This window comes from Triturus cristatus, chromosome 7 (genome assembly GCF_964204655.1).
Source record: "Triturus cristatus chromosome 7, aTriCri1.1, whole genome shotgun sequence".
In the NCBI taxonomy this organism is placed as follows: Eukaryota; Metazoa; Chordata; class Amphibia; order Caudata; family Salamandridae; genus Triturus; species Triturus cristatus.
In genome coordinates this window covers 223,497,869-223,520,233 of record NC_140590.1, presented here as the reverse complement: position 1 = coordinate 223,520,233, position 22,365 = coordinate 223,497,869, and the positions used below count along the sequence as shown (strand labels likewise).

General features: G+C 47.2%; 1 protein-coding gene and 1 long non-coding RNA gene across 2 annotated transcripts in view; one reads left to right on the top strand and one right to left on the bottom strand.

The window, feature by feature from the left end:
• The window catches only part of LOC146809268 (uncharacterized), a 186,347-nt gene that overhangs the window by 23,191 nt on the left and 140,791 nt on the right, over positions 1-22,365 (top strand). The window contains exons 3-4 of the mRNA XM_085616086.1: positions 1,329-1,513; positions 8,873-9,036. Of these exons, the coding sequence (XP_085472212.1) occupies positions 1,329-1,513; positions 8,873-9,036 (349 nt within the window). The remainder of the gene's footprint in view (positions 1-1,328; positions 1,514-8,872; positions 9,037-22,365) is intronic.
• The window catches only part of LOC146809269 (uncharacterized), a 253,678-nt gene that overhangs the window by 158,481 nt on the left and 72,832 nt on the right, over positions 1-22,365 (bottom strand). The window lies entirely within an intron of this gene.

Genomic DNA, 22,365 nt, shown 5'->3' with positions numbered 1-22,365 from the left:
TTGGGATCTGCCTCTCTGCAAAGCACCTTATGCTCCTCTGGCTAGGCTGTACCTAGAAACAGGGGGCCCGATTCACAGAACTAACTTAAGACAAAATCCTAAACTTACTACCATTTTGGCATTCACAGAAGGCACTTACTCATTTTGGTATTCACAGAAGGCACTTACTCATTGATGAGTAAGTGCCTTCTGCGAATACCAAAATGAGTAAATGGTAGTAAGTTTAGGATTTTGTCCTAAGTTTGGGGCATATCAACAACACCCGGCGATAATTATCGCTAAGCGCACTTAGCGCTAGGATAATTATCGCCGGCTAGCGTTGATTTTTATCGCTGAGATAGCATGCTATTAGCAATGCTTATCTCAATAGCGATAAAAATCCTCACGCTAAGTGGCTAACGTGAGATTATCGCTGGAAACCCAGCGATAATCTCACGTTACCTTGTTGATAGGGACAGGCAAATTTAGCCATGATATCCTCCTTCCATAGGATATCATGGCTAAGTCTGAAAAATATCAGACGTAAAAAAGCAGCGTTAACCACGGTTAGCGCTGCTTTTTTTGTCTCTAACAAGGTTAGCGATATTCTTGATAATAGGAGAAATGTCGCTTAGCGACATTTCTCCTATTATTTTGCTCTGGAACGGCCCCTTTGCATCTCATAAGAGATGCAAGGGAAAGCGCAGAGTAAAAGGGTGCTAACATGCAAATTTGCATGTTAGCACCCTGTTGTTGATAGGGTGCTAGTTTTATCTCTGCGTTTTTGGCTTTTAAAGACAAAAAAGCAGAGATAAAGCCCTTGTTGATATGCCCCTTAGTTCTGTGAATCGGGCCCAGAGAGTGTGGGAGCTATAGTATGGTTCCCATTCACCCATGAGACAGCCATACAGGTCTGTTTGCAGTCTGAAATTAGTTCTCTCCTTTTCAATAGAAAGTAGGTGTTCCCTACATCCCTAACTGGAGGTATCATGAGGGAATGAATGATAGAGACCGGCCTGGGGCTCCTTTAGCCCTAAGGCAAGTCCTCCTCCCATACAAGCCACCTTAGAAACATAACATGTTTGCGATATAATGTTGTCAATAAATGAATCCATAGGTCACACAGTTAATCTATCACTCACTGTACGAAACAACCCAAGTCTGGCCTCAGTGGTCCAGTGTTTGACCATGCAAGACTTTACATGGGGGCAATACCGCTGAAGCCAGTCGCTGTCTGTAAGAAGCACTAGGGCTCTCAGTTTTGCACATCCTTGGATTTATCAGAAATTGTTGCTTCATGGGGAGAAATAATGTGAGGAATAACATCATTAATTCATCTCTTCTTTCAGCTATGGAACTAGTCTGTGATGGTCAAAAAAGCTTTGCCTCCGTCTCCAGGTGCCTGCTGTTTGCCTCATCCATTCCTTTGGACACCTTGCATCTAGCCGATCCCACGTGCATGGGGACATTGGTCGGGGGAAGACTTATTTTCCCATTTGGCAACTTAACTAAAGACTGTGGAAGTCATTTGCGGGTAAGATTTAGAACATTTTCAAAGTTAGGTCCCCATAACATAAGAGGGCACGTCGAATTGCACCTTCATCTGAGCTCTTCCAGTCACAGTACAAATTAACAAAATACACGTCAATGGCTTTCATATAGGTGCACATAAGCCTTCAATTGATTTATATGAATGAATCAGTAAGAATGAAAAAATATTGACTCAGATAATTACGCATGCCAGAAGTCCAAGAATGTGTTTACAATTATTTTTTTGAGAATTCAGAATACCCTTTTAAGAGGCTGTGTGTTTCATTTATATTATTTAAAAATAGCAATAATAACAACAATAAAACAAATGCAATTACAAAACACTATCAAAATAGCATTGAAGATATTCAGGTTTTCTGTTATTATTTTTAATTTTATTGGGGTGAGATTTGGGTTCTGAGCTTCTCAAACCGCCTAGACTTTTTTTTATTTTTGGACCTCTCTGGTTTTGGATCTCCGTCACAAGTGAGTCTCACTAATTGACCTTCAGTCACTTTGAGCTTCAGGTGAATGGTGTTGAGTGGTAACTGCCAGTACCCACCTAATTAAATAAGACCAGTAGCTGCACAGCTGAGGTATGAGGCTCTGCACAGTTTACACACAAGCACGAATGCACACATGTACATACATGCAGCCTGAGAGAGGAAGATTACTCTCTACCTCAGCATGCGATTTCCACGCATATAGCCTGTCGCAGATGAGACCTTGCATAAATTGCTCATACAGAACCAGAAAGCAATATTCCTCGGGCAGATTCTGGCCGCTGTTTTTAAAGGTTGCCTGCTTGTAGGGCTCCACTTCAACAGGAGACCACAATGGATTTGGCGGCTTTGCCAGCTATCAAATTCAGAGACAGGCCAGTCCTTCAATATATTCGGTCCCTGGGCCTGATTGCATCTGCCATTTCACCGCCTGGGGACCAGCACCATGCGGGGATCCGGTTCCTTGTGAGCCCGACCCGGCCTTGTGGAGGATGCGGTCACGCCGGAGTAGGCCGCCCGGTTGGGACTTGGCCATGCTGGGGACTGGGGGTAACAGCCTGCCCTTCCCATCCTTGCCCATCTGGTCCTCTTGGCATCTCTACCTGTCACTCTATGTGGCGGCGGCTTATTTTGACCTAGTCTTGGGTTTGCCTTGACCATTAGACCCTTCTGGGACATGGTGGGCCTTGTATCTTTCTCCTCCCCAAAATGGGTCCTGCTGCCGTCCCCTCACTGCCCCTCCACATCAGACATTTGTGAACTTACCTGCAGCCCGTGCAATGTGAAGTGCAGCCAAAATGTTGCACAAATTTGAATTTACCTTGAAAAAACAGAAGACGAGGCATTTGGTGGTGATGAAGCCAAGAGAGGTACTCTGACTGTCCAGCTGTGGATCTGGCCTCTAAGACTGATGCATAAAGTGCGCCCCCTTCCCCACCTGCTCCGGTCCTCTCTCCCCCACAGAATATGGCTCATGGTCACAATAGATGCCTGTTCTACACTCCAGCGGTGGGGACGGCCTCATACAAGGCTGCATGCAGAGGACTGTGGCAGACCCTTCCCCAAACCATGCCACTCCTTGGCTCCTCATTGTTAACATCTCCTACCTCCGACACAGCCAGTGTGGCCAGCTGTTGGTCCCTCAGAGGACTCGCTGAGTGGCTGTAAGCCCTCCATAGCATCAGAGATGCCCTTCAGAAAATCGACCCAACATCTGCTCTTTACGGAGGTTGGCTTGAAATCTCACCCCTCGCCTGCCCTCTCTGCTTTGGCCTCTCTACCTCAGGACCCTACGATAGACCAGATCTTGCAGATAATCACAGCGGTAAGCTGTCATCTGAAGGGGATGGACACCAAGATGTCTAACCTTACATTGGAGTGTAGGTCTATCTGGATAGATATTAGCAGCTTCAATTATATGATGGAAGGGGTGGAGAACTGTGTGTCGACAGTGGATGAACATCTCAATCGCCTCCCAGATTGGGCATCGGAACTCTGACATCTCTGTAACAAGCTCACTGATCTTGAGGACTGGAGCTGCAGAGAGAGCCTCTGCTTCCTCAGTTTCTCAGAGCGCGCTGAGGGATAAGATGCCAGTGCCTTCCTCAGAGACCTGTTTTCCCTCCCTGGATATTCAGTGGGACCACCACATGGGTCCACTGCTTGTGGTGGTACTGGGGCAGGCACAGCCCCTCATCACCTGCTTCCTCCGCAATGAGCAGGTTCAACAACCCCTAGCTGCGACCCGGCCCATATAACTACAAAAACCACAAGATTTGCATCACGGTGGGCTTCTCCTGGTAGACCAATAAAAAAGAGGAGGGACTTCCTTGCTCTCAGGACCCAGTTGCACAATCAAATTGACTTCAAATTCGCCCTCTTCGAACCCACATGCATGTTGATCACGAAGAACAGGAGGACCAAAGACTTTTTCAGTCTGGGGGGGCTGCGATTGTTTCTGGAGGGTCTTCTGGATAAATCAATCAATCAATCAGGATTTATAAAGAGTGTATCATCACTTAATAGGGTAACCAGGTGCTGCAGGTCCCGGAAGCTTATTCGAACAGCCAGGTCTTGAGAGCCATTTGGAATTCTGGAAGTGAGTTGATGACCCAGTGTTGCGTGGGCAGGGTATTTTAGGTCTTTGCTTAGATGTGGGAGAAGCAGCGTCATCCACTTCTGCTCCAGTAAATGCAGAGAGTGAGAGTATGGGCAAGTGAAAGGGAGGTGGAGATTAGTGTTCTCGGCAGTTGGTGGAAGTTCAGACGGTGGTTAATGTAGGCGGTTCCTTGGTCGTGTAGAGGCTTGTAAGTGTGGGTCAACAGTTTGAATTGGCATCTCTTTTGTACTGGGAGCCAATAGAGTTACATGAGGTGCGGTGTATTGTGGATACGTCGTGGAAGGCCAAAGATGAGTCTGGTTGCTGCATTCTGCATGGTCTGAGGTCTCTGTAGGAGGTGTGCAGTGATTCCTATATGGAGGGTTTTGCCATAGTCCAGTCAGCAGGTCGTTAGGGCCTGTGCTACAGTGTGTTTTATGTATAGATGTAGCCACTTGAAGATCTGATGTCGCATGGGCAGAGTGAGAAAGCATCCAGAAGAGATGGCGTTGATCTGTGATTTCATGAAAAGCTTATTGTCAGTGATGATGCCAAAGTTTCTGCCGTGGTCGGAGGGAGTGAGCCAGGTCCTAGGTCTGATGGCCACTAGAAGCCGCTCCATGTATTGCTGCTGTTGCCGAAGATCAGTACCTCCATCATGTCTGTGATCAGCTGCAGGCAGTTGTTCTTCATCCAGTCAGCGACGCTTGTCATGCATCCGTGGAAGTTGGTTCTGGTGGTGGTGTGGTCATCGATGAATGAGAGGATGAGTTGGGTGTCATCTGCGTGGGAAATTATGATGAGGCAGTGGGACCTGATGATATTGGCCACTGGGGTTATATATGTTTTGAAGTGCATGTGGCTGAGGGATGAGCCCTGGGGGACAATGCAGGTGATCTCCTTAGGTTCAGAGGTGAAAGATGGGTGTGTATCCTCTGGGCGCTCTTCTGGTGAGGAAAGAGGTGATCCATCTGGTTGCTCCCCTGGGATGCCAATGTGGTGGAGTCTTTCAATCAGCGTGTGGAGAAGGTTGCCACCAGGTCAAGGAGGATCAGAGCTCCTGCTTCTCCCCGGTCAAGGAGGCTTCGGATGACATTGGTGGCTGCGAGCCAGGGCAGTTTCAGAGCTGGGATTGCTGTGGAGGCAAGATTGGGAGGTATAGAGTAGCTGGTACTGCTCCAAGTGTGTCATGAGTTGTTTGTTGATGATCCTTTCCAGTACCTTTGCTGGGAATGAGAGCAGGGACATTGGCGTTAGATCGTGTGTTCACTGGGGTCGGCAAAGGCTTTTCTTAGCAGTGTTCTGACTTTGTCATGTTTACAGGCAACAGGAAATGTTGTGGTGGTGAAAGAGGTGTTGTGCAAGGTGATGATTTCCCGGACGATCCTTAGGTTTCTGAGATTGAAGATGTGGCAGGTCTGTGGGAGCTCTTGAGTGGATGATGGAGGAGGTGTCCTGAGTGGAGAGGAGGTTCCAGGTGGTCAGTCTGTTGTTGGTGCCGGTTGCAGTGGTGGCATATCTGTTGAGGAAGTACTGAGGTGTGGGTTGGGTCTCGACGTTTGTGTAGATGGTTGCGATATTATCATGTAAGAAGTCGATGAGGTTGTTGCACAGCTCCTGTAAGTGTGTGATGTTGTTTTCTCTGGGAGCCAGGTTAGAGAATTCCTTTGTGACGTTGAAAAGTTCCTTAGTGTTGGTTTCAATGTGTGTGGCTAGGGCTGTCTACTTTTTTGCCGTCAGCAGGCGGTGGTAGAGGTTGAGGGGGGTCTTGAAGACTACCCTGTTAGAGGTGTCCTTACTGGTACACCAGCTCCTCTCCAGCTGTTTTTTGTCTTGTTTTGCTATTCTCAGTTCTTGGGTGTACCGGCTGGCCTTTTGGAGGATTGTCTCTGTATGTGGCTCTTGATGGGGCAGATGCTATTTGCAGTAAACACTGCTTTTGCCATCTCTGTGTTCCGTTGGGAACACAGAGTTCAGGGAAAAACTCTGACTCCAACTCCGACTCTGACACGTTAGCTCCCACTCCCACCTTTGGTAAAGCAACTTTACCTTTACATGCTAAAGAGCATATAGCCACATAACAAAATTGAGCTTTGAAACATATCAGTCAGGGAGAGAGGTGATGATTTTGGGTCCCCCCTAACCTACGAGATGACCAAGCAGATGCCTTGCACACAAAGAGCATATCATGCTGAACGATTCGGTGGTGGTCCCCTCCTCCTAGGACCACGCCAAGCAAAGTAATGGGCAAAAATACAATGGCAACCAAAGGCCCAACAAAGCATTATGGGGCGAGATTCTAGAGCGGCTCGCCTCACTGTCCTGAATTTGAAGTGCTAAAATGGATGCTTTGTTCTCAGTCATTGAGTCTGCCGCAGGGTGACCTCGAAACAGAAGTAGCAAAAGAACCCAGTTATTACTATTAGATGCAATACCCACTGACTGCCCTGGGGCCTTTCCAACTGGAATTTGCATAGTTAGTAGTAGTAGTAGTAGAAATAGTGGATGTAGTAATAATATCAAAACAAGAATTGGTAGAAGGGTTCAGCATGTGTCCTGTGACACAAATTAACAAAATATATACAAAATGGCAAGGGGAAGCCTGTGGTAACACCTGCTAAAGGGCTTCAGCGCCTGAAGGGGGACATACACTTGAAGAAAGGTCACAAAGGTCTAGTAAACCTCAAGATGTATCCTGGACCTCCAGCGCTGAAGGCATCTTCAGGGATCTACACACCAGCAAGCCCTAAAAATCCATTCCAACATGAGTCTAACATGAGGAGTGAATTACCAAAACGATCAGACCCACTGACTTTGTCAGGGTATCACCAGACAATCAAATGTAGAGCACAAATCCCTAAAACAGTGCAATTCAGTAGTAAAACACTTTGACAATGTTATATCCTTTCTAAGACATAAAACATTATACATTGTAAATTGTCAAACCCACACATCACTAGGGGTTTCAAAATATTTCCTCTACATAACTTAAAGTTGCAAAACAACAACAAAGATTTCTTGCTAATCCAAAGGCAATTTAGTTTTACAATTAGAGTTTGTTGGAACAGGATCCATGACATAAATTGGCCGAAGTTCCCAACTTTCCAACTTCTTGATCCCCCTCCTCACTTGGTGATGGGGGACTGACAGCTTTTCAGTGACAGAGCCTCAGCTCCGTTTCACACTGCTTGACCCAGTTGCCCAATAGTGAGAGAGGCAACGGTGGCCCCGTCCTGATGTGGTTACTGACACTGACATTCAATGCATACATCTGCAAATTACAGTCCCAAAGTATCATCCATGGAACTGCTGAGGTAACTTGGGGCAAATGTGCTCAAGATTCAGCAAATGCACCGCTTTCATATTGTTCTACGATATTCATGGCATTGGCATGGCGTAAGTTCAAGTCTATTAATTGTAATTCTATATCATTCCCTTGGTCCAATGACCTGCGTGCTTTAAAAAGAGCCATGTGCCACTGGAGATGCAATTATTACGCATCCCTGAAAGTCAGTGATATCCTCGCCCTGCACAAATATAAGTTAGCCACAAACCTAACCAAATAGAACTATTTTTCAGGTGCAATTCTGAAAGCCACTAACAAATATAAAATATAGTTTTTAAAATTATCAACTATCCTATTGCTAGTACGCTAACCCTGAATGAATATCTTTGCTCAGCAATTTTTGTGAAAAAACTAGAAAGTTCTTTCACTTATAACGTTGATGAGAGCAGAGCCTCTAATACAAATTAGTCTTTTGTAGACATATACTTCCTTTACTCAAGCAGTACTGAGCTTTTATTGCAAATTATTCTTTTGAAGACACCTGTTCCTTTTGTCTCTGTACTTTGGTCCAGATTCGGCCCACTGGACTGCACCACACTGCTCCATTTAATTTCTTGGTGTAGATTTGGTTCACCATCAGAACCTCTTCCAGGGAAACCTCTGCAGAGTTCAGAAGATCCTGCTGCTTCAGCTTAGTCTGGATATCTCTGAATCTTCCCTGTCAGAAGGCTCAGTTCCCAGCCCCCTTTAAGCTGCAATTTTAATTTCTCTACTGAAAAAAAGCCATCTCTGATTCACAAGTTCCATCCAATTATTGCCCAATTGCTCTGCTGCCTACAATAGCAAAGATCAGGGGTCCAGTAAGATCCTCAGTGATGCCCAAGTGGGCTTTAGCCGCTCACACAGCACTGACTGTGCCTCATGAGCCACGTGTGGTGATCTTCACTGAGCGGCGGAGGACAATAGTGCAAATGACATGGTTTTATCGCTCCATCAGCGGCCTTTGACCCTCTTGACCATGGCATTCTCAGTAGTCTGTAATACACCGTAGGCTTATACCCACTCTCTCCTATGAGTCTGTCTTTCTCACTTATAATGATACATATACTCACATTCTGGGTATGGTATTAACTCATAACATTGTTTTGAGTTTGACGACTAATTTGAAATCACTGCTGTCAGTGTCAACGTGAGTTCTCTGGGGGTCCAAGGAAAGACATACTTTAGGGGCAACTTTGTATTTTATTGGCAATTTTCTGCTAAATCAAACTTCATTGTGACAGACACTATTGAATAATGCATTAAAGGTTGAGATGGAGATGCAGATGTGAGACAGAGAGAAAGTTCTCTTGGCCAGAGGCCACTTTGAAGGTGCTAGCCGCGGCACTTTCCCACTTGCCCATGCATTAGGACCATCTCTGACAGCTGTGCTTGCGAATCTTCTGCCCATGTTTAAACCCTGGATTTTTATTGTAGGTTAACTCCACCCACGCTATTTATTCAAATTCAATAACGGGTCACTATATAATCCAGAAGCGGAATGTGGTTCTCCTTGAGGGTAACATCAATATTCGGTTCTCCTGTGCCTACCCTCTGAATGCTGACCTCTCCTTCTTGTGGGCCATCCAGACCATCCCCAAGTAAGTATGCTTGCTTATATGCATGTACGTTCATTTGTTGTATTTATCTCCCACACATGCACACGCACATGAAAATACACCCCCCCATACATCCCTGAAAAGAATGTTCTTAGGTAGGAATCCATATTGATCTCGCGCTCCATCTTTTGGCAAAAGCTTCTTTAGATCAATACAAAAATTTGTACCAATAACCAGTTTTTATATTGATTGCTTTACAGACACGGCGCTCAGGCCAAATAGTTTAATTAATTACGCACGACTTTTCGTGCATTTGAGTTTTTTCAAAATGCATTACTATTAATTTTGTGTTTAGAGTAAGAATTCCAAATAATACTTTTAAGTAAATTCTAAACTCCAAGGGGCATATTATCAACCACTGCGTTAACATTATCGCCGCTTTAGCGGTAGAAAACTGCCGCTAAAGCGGCGATAATGGGCTTGATAATATGCCGCAGAGAATTCCAATAGAAGCCCATGTTGACACCAGAACATGGGCTTCTATTGGAATTCTCAAGGGCATATTATCAAGCCCATTATCGCCGCTTTAGCGGCAGTTTTCTGCTGCTAAAGCGGCGATAATTTTAACGCCGTTTCTTGATAACATGCCCCCAAATTTATTTACTCAAAAGAGTTATCTCAATGTCTGAAAGACCTTATAGGAGAGGCAGGCCTGGTATAATGATATGACAGGGCAGAGTGTTCTTCCGCATACAAGGAACATTTAAATGTCTATCTGTAAATGATTTCAATTACGCAACGCATGTTAAACCAACAATGTATAGGGATTAACATTTTGATCCATGTTTCTTTCATACATGGATTATATGCACACAACGGGGCAACCCCAGATCCCTGCACACCTTTCACAGGTTTGTGGTTCAAGAGGGACCTTGCGGGAATTTCGGTACTCAACTTGCCATTAATTGCATGAGCCACTATGCATTGAAGAGGTGGTATTTCTTTATTAGCAGAAGTAAGCACCCAATGCAGTATATTGAGCCCGTTCTTTCTCTGACCGCATCGTCTGGAGGCTCAGTGGACTAATGCATCCAGTGTAGGGGCCTCTGTTTACCCTCAAGGTCACAGGTTCAAATCCCAGCGAGTTCACTCAGCTTTTCATCCTTCTGAGGTCGATAAAATGAGTACCACTGAGTTGGGTAACAATAAATGCTAGAAATGGCGGTCTCCAGTTTTCAGAGGTAGGTACCTTTGTCCAAATGGGGACCCTTGCTTCTATTCAGGGTAAGTGGAATACACTCCTAAAAAAACCACAGCTCACCCCCTTTGGTAGCTTGGCACGAGCAGTCAGGCTTATTTTAGAGGCAGTGTGTAAAGCATTTGTGAACACATACAGTAACACAGTGAAAACACTACAAATGGACACCACACCAGTTTAGAAAAATAAGTAATCTTTATCTAAAAAAGACCAAACAACAAAAATCCACAATACAGTATTAAAAATAAGACTTTCAAACTGTAGAAATAGTTAAATTCAATGCAAGTTGTAAATGCAACACTCTTTTCACAAAGTACCTTTGGTGCGTCACGCAAAACAAAGAAAAGGGTCGCAGGGAAGGTGATGCGTCAGTTCTTTGCTTCGTGGGAGGTGATGCGTCGGTTCCTTACTGTAGCGCAGGGGAGGTGATGCATCGGTTCCTTACTGAAGAGAAGGGGATGCGTCTGTTTCTTACTGCGTTCTGGTTATGATGTGACAAGATGGTGCCTCGATGCAGGGCAACAATCTGGTGCGATGTGACAAGATGGCGGCTTGATGCGGTGTGACAGTCTGGCACGATGCATGATCTTTTGGAGCCGCACAGCAGGTACTGCAACGGTCTTCTCGCCGATATGCGGGACCCGGTGTGGATGCAGCACGCTTCTTTCCCATGGCTTGGCGATGCATCGGGAATCGATGCTGAAGTGACACATTTCTACCTCGTTGCGCCGCTCTTCTAGCTCCCAGCGACAAACAGTCTCTAGAGGCCCTAAACAGCAGCAGGCACCTCTCTTCAGGTTAGAATTCCCTGCAAGGAAATTCAGGGGAGCTGGTGGTGAAGTCTTTGTGTCCCTGAGACTTCAGAACAGGAGGCAAGCTCAGTTTCAAGCCCTTGGAGATCTTTTTCTTCAAGCAGGTGACAAAGCAAACAGCAAAATCCTTCTTCTCCTTTCCTTGGCAGCAAGCAGCCACTGCAGGCCAACCCCAGACAGCAAACAGCACAGGGGTAGTATTCCTCTTCAGATATCCGGCTCTTCTCCTTGGCTGAAGTTCCTGATTTCCCAGAAATTATCTAAAAGTCGGGGTCCGGGCCCCTCTTTTTATACATAAAAGTCCTTTGGGGCATATTAACAAGGAACAGGAAAAATTAACGCTAAGGGCGCTTAGTGTTAATTGTTTTAACGCCCGCTATCGCTGGATAATATCACCTGGTTATCGTGTTATAAACAATGCTAACCGCCTAGGCAATAAAAAATGCAGCGATAGCGGCATTTTGGGAGGTTATCCCTGGTAATGCAGCAATAAAACTACAAGGATAGGGATAGCCTTGTTGATAGCCCATTGTGGACTTAGCCATGTAATCCACCTCCCATTGCATTACATGGCTTAGTCTGAAAATTAGCAGACGTAAAAAAGCAGCGTTAACCGTGGTTAGCGCTGCTTTTTTTGTCTCTAACAGGGTTAGCGTGAAGCTTGATAACGCCCACTTTGCATCTCATTAGAGATGTAAAGGGAAGAATAGTGAAAAAGGGTGCTAACATGCGATTTTGCATGTTAGCACCCTGTTGTTGATAGGGCGATATTTTTATCTCCGCTTCTTTGGCTTGTAAAGCCAAAAAAGCGGCGATAAAGCCCTTGTTAATATGCCCCTTTGTTCTATGAAGGCAGAGAGTGTCTGTACCCAGCCAAAACCAGTTCTGTCCTCACTGGTGCAGCTTCCTGGCAGGAGGTGGAGACAGGAATGTTGAAGGCAGACTAGGTCCAGGCAGGTGAATGGAAATCTCCTACCCTACTCTAAATTCAACCCAGGTCCCATTTAGCCCAGCCTCGACTTATCAGACTGCCGGAGCAGCTCCACTCTCCCAGCTCAATGTCACTCACAAGCCAGACATGCAATACACAAACCTAGCAGAGGCATACTGGATGGTTAGGCAAGAAAATACCCACTTTCTAAAAGTGGTATTTTCAAACATAGAAAGTAAAAATAACCCTCACTAAAAGATGCACTTTAACATTCTGAGTTCAGGCATAGTAAACTTTATTCTCCCATCTTGTTCCTAGGGCCAGTTATGTTTATAAGATGTTATAAACTAACTGTCCACTCTGGCCTATGGGAAAAGATAGCCTTGCATAAGTAAAAAACCTTAGGGGTGACTAACATGTAGAAAAGGGAAGGTTTAGGGACTGGCAAGTGTGTGCACTTGCCAAGTCAAAATGGCAGTCCCATACTGCACACAGGCTCTGCAATGGCAGGCCTGAGCCACATTTTACATGTTGCTTCTGTGGGTGGCACAATCAGTGCTGCAAGCCCACCAGCAGCATTTGATCTACATGCCCTGGGCACACATGGTGCACTATACTATTGTCTGACAAGTAAATTAAATCAGCCAATCAAGGAATCACTAATCCATTACATCAATTTATAAAGGGAGCACTTTGCCACTGAACAGCAGAGGCAAAGTGCACAAAGCATCTAGACCAGCAAAAACAGATGAGGCAAAATGTGGGGAGAACTACCCACCCACTTAGGAGGTCTCTTCTCTAAGGCGGAAAAATCTGGACAGACCATCAGCATTGGCATGCTCTGTACCAGGGCGGTGTTCCACCGTGAAGCCCATACACTGTAGGGAAATGGACCACCCCAACAGCTTTGGATTCTCACCCCTCATCTGCATTAACCATCTGAGGGGCCTCTGGTCTGTCTGAACCCGGAAGTGAGTCCCAAACAAGTATGATCTCAACGTCTTCAGTGCCCAGACCACAGGAAATGCCTCATGCTCAATCACACTCCACCTCTGTTCCCGGAGAAGTAACCTCCTACTAATGAAGGCTACGAGTTGGTCTAGGCCCTCTTCATTCAACTGTGAGCGCACAGCCCCCACACCTTTCTCTGAAGCATCTGTCTACATAATGAATTCCATTGAGAAGTTGGGCGCAGTGCACATGGCAGATTTCAGGGCATCAAAAGCTTTCTGGCAGGCATCAGTCCAGTTCACTTTCTTGGGCTGCTTCTTGGAAGTCAGCTCTGTCAAGGGTGCAACAATGCTTCCATACCCCTTGACAAACCTCCTGTGATAATGGGCTTGATAATATGCCGCAGAGAATTCCAATAGAAGCCCATGTTGACACCAGAACATGGGCTTCTATTGGAATTCTCAAGGGCATATTATCAAGCCCATTATCGCCGCTTTAGCGGCGGTTTTCTGCCGCTAAAGCGGCGATAATTTTAACGCCGTTTCTTGATAATATGCCCCCAAATTTATTTACTCAAAAGAGTTATCTCAATGTCTGAAAGACCTTATAGGAGAGGCAGGCCTGGTATAATGATATGACAGGGCAGAGTGTTCTTCCGCATACAAGGAACATTTAAATGTCTATCTGTAAATGATTTCAATTACGCAGCGCATGTTAAACCAACAATGTATAGGGATTAACATTTTGATCCATGTTTCTTTCATACATGGATTATATGCACACAACGGGGCAACCCCAGATCCCTGCACACCTTTCACAGGTTTGTGGTTCAAGAGGGACCTTGCGGGAATTTCGGTACTCAACTTGCCATTAATTGCATGAGCCACTATGCATTGAAGAGGTGGTATTTCTTTATTAGGAGAAGTAAGCACCCAATGCAGTATATTGAGCCCGTTCTTTCTCTGACCGCATCGTCTGGAGGCTCAGTGGACTAATGCATCCAGTGTAGGGGTCTCTGTTTACCCTCAAGGTCACAGGTTCAAATCCCAGCGAGTTCACTCAGCTTTTCATCCTTCTGAGGTCGATAAAATGAGTACCACTGAGTTGGGTAACAATAAATGCTAGAAATGGGGGTCTCCAGTTTTCAGAGGTAGGTACCTTTGTCCAAATGGGGACCCTTGCTTCTATTCAGGGTAAGTGGAATACACTCCTAAAATAACCACAGCTCACCCCCTTTGGTAGCTTGGCACGAGCAGTCAGGCTTATTTTAGAGGCAGTGTGTAAAGCATTTGTGAACACATACAGTAACACAGTGAAAACACTACAAATGGACACCACACCAGTTTAGAAAAATAAGTAATCTTTATCTAAAAAAGACCAAACGACAAAAATCCACAATACAGTATTAAAAATAAGACTTTCAAACTGTAGAAATAGTTAAATTCAATGCAAGTTGTAAATGCAACACTCTTTTCACAAAGTACCTTTGGTGCGTCACGCAAAACAAAGAAAAGGGTCGCAGGGAAGGTGATGCGTCAGTTCTTTGCTTCGTGGGAGGTGATGCGTCGGTTCCTTACTGTAGCGCAGGGGAGGTGATGCATCGGTTCCTTACTGAAGAGAAGGGGATGCGTCGGTTTCTTACTGCGTTCTGGTTATGATGTGACAAGATGGTGCCTCGATGCAGGGCAACAATCTGGTGCGATGTGACAAGATGGCGGCTTGATGCGGTGTGACAGTCTGGCACGATGCATGATCTTTTGGAGCCGCACAGCAGGTACTGCAACGGTCTTCTCGCCGATATGCGGGACCCGGTGTGGATGCGGCACGCTTCTTTCCCATGGCTTGGCGATGCATCGGGAATCGATGCTGAAGTGACACATTTCTACCTCGTTGCGCCGCTCTTCTAGCTCCCAGCGACAAACAGTCTCTAGAGGCCCTAAACAGCAGCAGGCACCTCTCTTCAGGTTAGAATTCCCTGCAAGGAAATTCAGGGGAGCTGGTGGTGAAGTCTTTGTGTCCCTGAGACTTCAGAACAGGAGGCAAGCTCAGTTTCAAGCCCTTGGAGATCTTTTTCTTCAAGCAGGTGACAAAGCAAACAGCAAAATCCTTCTTCTCCTTTCCTTGGCAGCAAGCAGCCACTGCAGGCCAACCCCAGACAGCAAACAGCACAGGGGTAGTATTCCTCCTCAGATATCCGGCTCTTCTCCTTGGCTGAAGTTCCTGATTTCCCAGAAATTATCTAAAAGTCTGGGGTCCGGGCCCCTCTTTTTATACATAAAAGTCCTTTGGGGCATATTAACAAGGAACAGGAAAAATTAACGCTAAGGGCGCTTAGTGTTAATTGTTTTAACGCCCGCTATCGCTGGATAATATCACCTGGTTATCGTGTTATAAACAATGCTAACCGCCTAGGCAATAAAAAATGCAGCGATAGCGGCATTTTGGGAGGTTATCCCTGGTAATGCAGCAATAAAACTACAAGGATAGGGATAGCCTTGTTGATAGCCCATGGTGGACTTAGCCATGTAATCCACCTCCCATTGCATTACATGGCTTAGTCTGAAAATTAGCAGACGTAAAAAAGCAGCGTTAACCGCGGTTAGTGCTGCTTTTTTTGTCTCTAACAGTGTTAGCGTGAAGCTTGATAACGCCCACTTTGCATCTCATTAGAGATGCAAATGGAAGAATAGTGAAAAAGGGTGCTAACATGCGATTTTGCATGTTAGCACCCTGTTGTTGATAGGGCGATATTTTTATCTCCGCTTCTTTGGCTTGTAAAGCCAAAAAAGCGGCGATAAAGCCCTTGTTAATATGCCCCTTTGTTCTATGAAGGCAGAGAGTGTCTGTACCCAGCCAAAACGAGTTCTGTCCTCACTGGTGCAGCTTCCTGGCAGGAGGTGGAGACAGGAATGTTGAAGGCAGACTAGGTCCAGGCAGGTGAATGGAAATCTCCTACCCTACTCTAAATTCAACCCAGGTCCCATTTAGCCCAGCCCCGACTTATCAGACTGCCGGAGCAGATGCACGCTCCCAGCTCAATGTCACTCACAAGCCAGACATGCAATACACAAACCTAGCAGAGGCATACTGGATGGTTAGGCAAGAAAATACCCACTTTCTAAAAGTGGTATTTTCAAACACAGAAAGTAAAAATAACCCTCACTAAAAGATGCACTTTAACATTCTGAGTTCAGGCATAGTAAACTTTATTCTCCCATCTTGTTCCTAGGGCCAGTTATGTTTATAAGATGTTATAAACTAACTGTCCACTCTGGCCTATGGGAAAAGATAGCCTTGCATAAGTAAAAAACCTTAGGGGTGACTAACATGTAGAAAAGGGAAGGTTTAGGGACTGGCAAGTGTGTGCACATGCCAAGTCAAAATGGCAGTCCCATACTGCACACAGGCTCTGCAATGGCAGGCCTGAGCCACATTTTACATGTTGCTTCTGTGGGTGGCACAATCAGTGCTGCAAGCCCACCAGCAGCATTTGATCTACATGCCCTGGGCACACATGGTGCCCTATACTATTGTCTGACAAGTAAATCAAATCAGCCAATCAAGGAATCACTAATCCATTACATCAATTTATAAAGGGAGCACTTTGCCACTGAACAGCAGAGGCAAAGTGCACAAAGCATCTAGACCAGCAAAAACAGATGAGGCAAAATGTGGGGAGAACTACCCACCCACTTAGGAGGTCTCTTCTCTAAGGCGGAAAAATCTGGACAGACCATCAGCATTGGCATGCTCTGTACCAGGGCGGTGATCCACCGTGAAGCCCATCCACTGTAGGGAAATGGACCACCCCAACAGCTTTGGATTCTCACCCCTCATCTGCATTAACCATCTGAGGGGCCTCTGGTCTGTCTGAACCCGGAAGTGAGTCCCAAACAAGTATGATCTCAACTTCTTCAGTGCCCAGACCACAGGAAATGCCTCATGCTCAATCACACTCCACCTCTGTTCCCGGAGAAGTAACCTCCTACTAATGAAGGCTACGAGTTGGTCTAGGCCCTCTTCATTCAACTGTGAGCGCACAGCCCCCACACCTTTCTCTGAAGCATCTGTCTACATAATGAATTCCACTGAGAAGTTGGGCGCAGTGCACATGGCAGATTTCAGGGCATCAAAAGCTTTCTGGCAGGCATCAGTCCAGTTCACTTTCTTGGGCTGCTTCTTGGAAGTCAGCTCTGTCAAGGGTGCAACAATGCTTCCATACCCCTTGACAAACCTCCTGTGAGTCCTAAAAAGGCTCTCATCTCTGTCTGGGTCTTGGGGGTTCCCAAGCCAGGATGGTATCAATCTTTGGCTGTAGGGGCGCCACCTGGCCGCTCCCAACCTGGTGTCCCAAATACACAACAGAACCCTGCCTGATCTGGCGCTTCCTCGCCTTGATCGTGAAGCCTGCCCTCCGCAGGGCTTTCAACACTCCCCAGAGGTGGTGCAATTGTTCCTCCCAAGTGGCACTGAACACTGCAATGTCATCCAGGTAGGAGGCACTGAAATACTCAAGTCCAGCCAGCACCTGGTTGACCAACCTCTGAAAGGTGGCAGGGGCATTCTTCATCCCAAACAGCATCACCCAGAATTGGTAGTGCCCATCCAGTGTGAAGAACCCTGACCTCTCTCTTGCCCCATTAGTCAAGGTGATCTGCCATTACCCAGACGTTAAGTCAAATGTACTGAAGTACCTGGCAGCCCCCAACCGATCAATGAGATCATCAGCTCTGGGAATGGGGTGCGCGTCAGTCCTGGTGACTGAATTGAGCCCACGGTAGTCCACACAGAACCAGAGATCTGGTGTGGCACCGGGTGTGGCAGCCTTCGGGACCAAGACCACTGGGCTGCCCAAAGGGCTGTCTGAGGGCTCAATCACCCCTAGCGCCAACATCTTGGAGACCTCATCCTTGATGCAAGCTCTGACCCTGTCAGTCGCTCTGTAATTCTTATGTCTTACTGGAGGACTGTCACAGTGTCCACATCATGGACGCACCACTCAGTGACACCAGGGGTCAGGGAGAACAGGTCAGGGAACTGTCCTAACAGTTGGTGACAGTCATTCTGCTGCTCATGGGTCAGGGAGTTACAGAGGTTCACTCCGTCCACTGACCCATCTTGCTCCTTTGTAGAAAGGAGGTCAGGAAGAGGCTCAGTCTCCTCTTCCATCCCAGCATCTGTTGGTAAGAGCATACCCACTTCGGACCTCTCCAAGTGGGGCTTCAGGCAGTTCACATGCAGGACCCGCAAGGGGTTCCTGTGAGACTGCAAGTCCACCAAGTATGTGACGTCACTCTTGTGCTCCACCACCTCAAACGGTCCGGTCCACTTATCCTGGAGCACACAAGGCTCCACTGGGGCCTTGACCCAAACTTTGTGTCCAGGCTGAAACTCGATCATAGTGGCATTCTGATCATACCACTGTTTCATCTCTTCCTGGCTGGCTTCCAGATTCGCCTGAGCGAGCTTTCTGAAATGCCTAGTCTGGTTTCTGAAGGCCAGCATGTAGCTATATACATCCTGGGGAGGTTTACTGGGAGCTTTCTCCCAGCCTTCTTTCACCAGACTTAGAGGTCCTCTTACAGGGTGGCCGTACAGCAGTTCAAAGGGACTGAACCCAAAGGACTTCTGTGGCACCTCTCTGTAAGCAAACAGAAGGCTTGGCAAGAGGACGTCCCACTTACGCCTCATGGGTTCCTCAAGACCCATAATCATGCCCATGAGGGTCCGGTTGAATCTCTCAACCAACCCATTACCATGGCGTGGTAAGGAGTGGTGAACGTATAGGTTACACCACACTCCTGCCACAGGGACTTCATATACTTGGATATGAAGTTGGTATCATGCTCTGACACCACCTCTCTGGGGAACCCCACACTTGAGAAAATCCCCATCAACGCATGACCCACCACAGGGGCCGTCACAGTCCGGAGAGGGATGGCTTCCGGGTACCAGGTGGCATGGTCCACCAAGACCAGGATGAATCTGTTGCCCATGGCTGTCTTGGGATGCAGAGGCCCCACAATGTCAATACACACCTTCTCAAAGGGGGTGCTGACCAAAGGGAAAGGTTGGAGAAGAGCCTTGCGCTTCCTCCCACTCTTACCACTTACCTGGCAAGCCTGACAGGTCCTGCAATGAGTATCTGAACTCTTGCGCATTTGGGGCCTGTACAAGTGTGTGACAAGCCTTTCAAAGGTCTTGTCTTGCCCCAAATATCCTGCTAAAGGCACATCATGAGCCAGACCCAGTAGGTAGGCTCTGAAGCGCTGGGGTACCACCAGCACATGGACTGACCCAGGCTCAGCAACCTTAGGCTTGCAATACAGGAGACCATTCTTCCCAGTAGATCAAATGTGATCCCGACTGATCACCTGCTGACTGGTTTGCAGCCTGTTTCCACAAACCCACAAGAGAAGGGCACTTCTTCTGCTCCTCGCAGAAGTCTTCCCAGGTGGGGCCTCCTTCCTGCTGCCAATGGGTCAGGTCAGGCAGGTCCCCCAGTTCAGCTACTTGTTCCCATGTAGGCTCCAGGGCATCCCCCTCAAGGTTTGCCTCCTTCTGGACCGTGGGAACTTCAGGGGCCGGTTTCCCATGCCCCCTGTCTCTTCTCTTTAAGGCAGGCACCTGGGCCACTCTTTCAGGCTCCAGGTCCTCTTGAATGCCCTTACCGGCTGCCATTGACCGAGTGGTCACGCATGCCCACTTAGGCAGACCCAACATCTCTAAATAAGACCTACGCCCACCTTCCCTCGAGGGGAGCTCTCCAAATCATTGCCTAGCAGACAGTCAACAGGCATGGCTGGCCTCACAGCTACTTTCAAGGTACCTGAGGACCCACCCCCACTCAAAGGAAACCTGTGCCACCTTGCAGAGGCACGCTGAGTTGTCAGAGGCAACTACAGGGTAGAATGTGTTGGGGACCTCCTGCTCTTCAGACACCAGCCGACAACTGACACCTGTCACACTGGCTCCGGTGTCTCTCAGAGCCTCCACACTATGGCCATTGATTGTCACCCACTGCCTGTACTTTTTATTGTTATCAGGCAGATGAGCCCTAGGGTCTATCTCACTGTCTCCTAAAGAGACCATGGACATCTTTGTGGGACCCCACCCACCTTGGGCACCCATTTCCTCTCCCAAGGCTACACTAGCCATTTGCCGGGGCGGTGCACCAGTGGGTGCAGTGGTCACTGGTTTGGGACACCAAGGATCTCCCTGGAAGTGACCCACCTGACCACAGCTAAAACAGGTCTTGGGACCCTTCTGCACAGGCTTACCTGGCTGGACCCATGGTCTTTTCTCAGCGGGAGTCCTGGGAACCCTTACCTTGGTTCCCTTGGGGATTACTTTGGGACCTTTTTTGGAACTCCTTTTGTTTACCCTTGTCTCCCCCACTCTTCTGCTGGGGTCCCTGCCCACCTTTGGCGGAGTCTCCCACAAGGCCCTTGTGGACCCGGGTGCTGACCCAGCGGTCCGCCTCCACAGCAAGTTTCCTGTGATCAGTCAGCTTACCATCAATCAGGTGCTGGCGTAGCTCTGGAAAACAACTACTGGACAAGTGCTCCCATGCAATCAAATCATAGAGTGCCTGAAAATCATTTGCCTTGCTACCCTTCACCCAACCATCCAATGCTCTGCAGAAAAAGACACATATTCCACCCAGGTGCTAGACTCCAGCTTCTTGCAATTCCTACATTTCTGCCTATAAAGCTCTGGGGTCAACCCAAACCTGGCTAATAATGCTTCCTTCATGGGGGCATGGGACACCTGATCCTCTTTGGGCACTGCTAGAAAGGTTTCCCTTCCTTCACCCATGAAGCAGCCCCACAACCCTGCTACGCATTCTTTCTCAGGGATTCTATGAGACCTCATGGCTACCTCATAAGGCTTAAACCACTTCTCAATGTCCTTATGCTTCTGGAAACCCTTAATCACATCCTTGGGTATATATACATTTCCCTCTACAGGCACTGACGGTGTGTTGTCACCAGAGGGAGTGATCTCTAAGCTCTTCGCCTTTAGCTCTAGCTCCCTCAATACTCTCTCATGCTCTAAAAGCATCTTCTTTTTCTCTATAGCCAATCTCTTGCTCTCCAACTCCAATTTCTTGTTTTCTATGTCACCCTGGCTACCCAGTTTGAGCTTAGCAAGCTCCATCTCATGCACTCTGCTTTTCTTGCTGCCCTCCAACTCTTCTGAAGACAGACCATTTGAAGACACAGTGCTGCCCTCCCTGGGAGGCACTCCTCCACCAGTTAGGTCAACTAACTCATCCTGCTGCCCTTCTAAATTTCTCCCCTTCACCATAGGATCCTCGTTCTGCCCACTGGCATTCCTTCCTTCCAACCAGGCCCTCAGCGCCTTTTGGAACTTCTCTTTCCTGGTGAGGCCTCTTATGGAGATTTTACATTTTTTGCAGATGGTTTTAAGCTGTGACACAGTGTAGGTATCAACCCTCTCTTCTTCAAATTCAATATCAACAGGTGCAATGGATCCTTGTTTGCTCATGGTGAAAATTGGCAGTTCTCAAGATGCAATAAATTCCAAGGAAAAATTTGACCAAAATGTATGTGGTCAGCACTCACTAGTAGTGTACACCAATCCCTGAATGTAAGTCACAAATGCAAGTCTAGATCCTCATAGCTGACCACCAATGTTAGAAATGGGGGTCTCTAGTTGGCAGAGGTAGGTACCTTTGTCTAAATAGGGGCTCTTGCTTCTAGTCAGGGTAAGGGAGATAAACTCCTAAAATAACCCCTTCTCACCCCCTTGGTAGCTTGGCACGAGCAGACAGGCGTATCTCAGAGGCAGTGTGTAAAGTATTTGTGAACACATACAGCAACACAGTGAAAACACTACAAATGGACTCCATACCAGTTTAGAAAAATAAGTAATCTTTATCTAAACAAAACCAAACGACAAAAATCCACAATACAGTATTAAAAAAAAAGACTTTCAAATGGTAGAAATAGTTGAATACAATGCAAGTTGTAAATGCGACACTCTTTTCACCAAGTACCTTGGGTGCATCACGCAAAACACACAAAACGGTCACAGCGAAGGTTCTGCGTCAGTTGCTTGCTTCGGGGGAGGTGATGCGTCGGTTCCTTACTGCAGCGCAGGGGAGGTGATGTGTTGGTTCCTTACTGGAGAGGAGGGGATGCGTCAGTTTCTTACTGTGTTACGGTTGCGATGCGACAAGATGGCGCCTCGATGCACAGCGACGATCCGGTGTGAAGCGACAAGATGGCGGCTTGATGCAGTGTGACGGTCCGTTACGGTGCGTGAACATTTGCAGCTGCACGGCAGGTGCTGCGATGGTCTTCACAGCGATGCGTCGGGACCCGTTGTAGATGCGGCACGCTTCTTCCCCGTGGCTTGGCGATGCGTCGGGAATCGGTGCGGAAGTAACACCC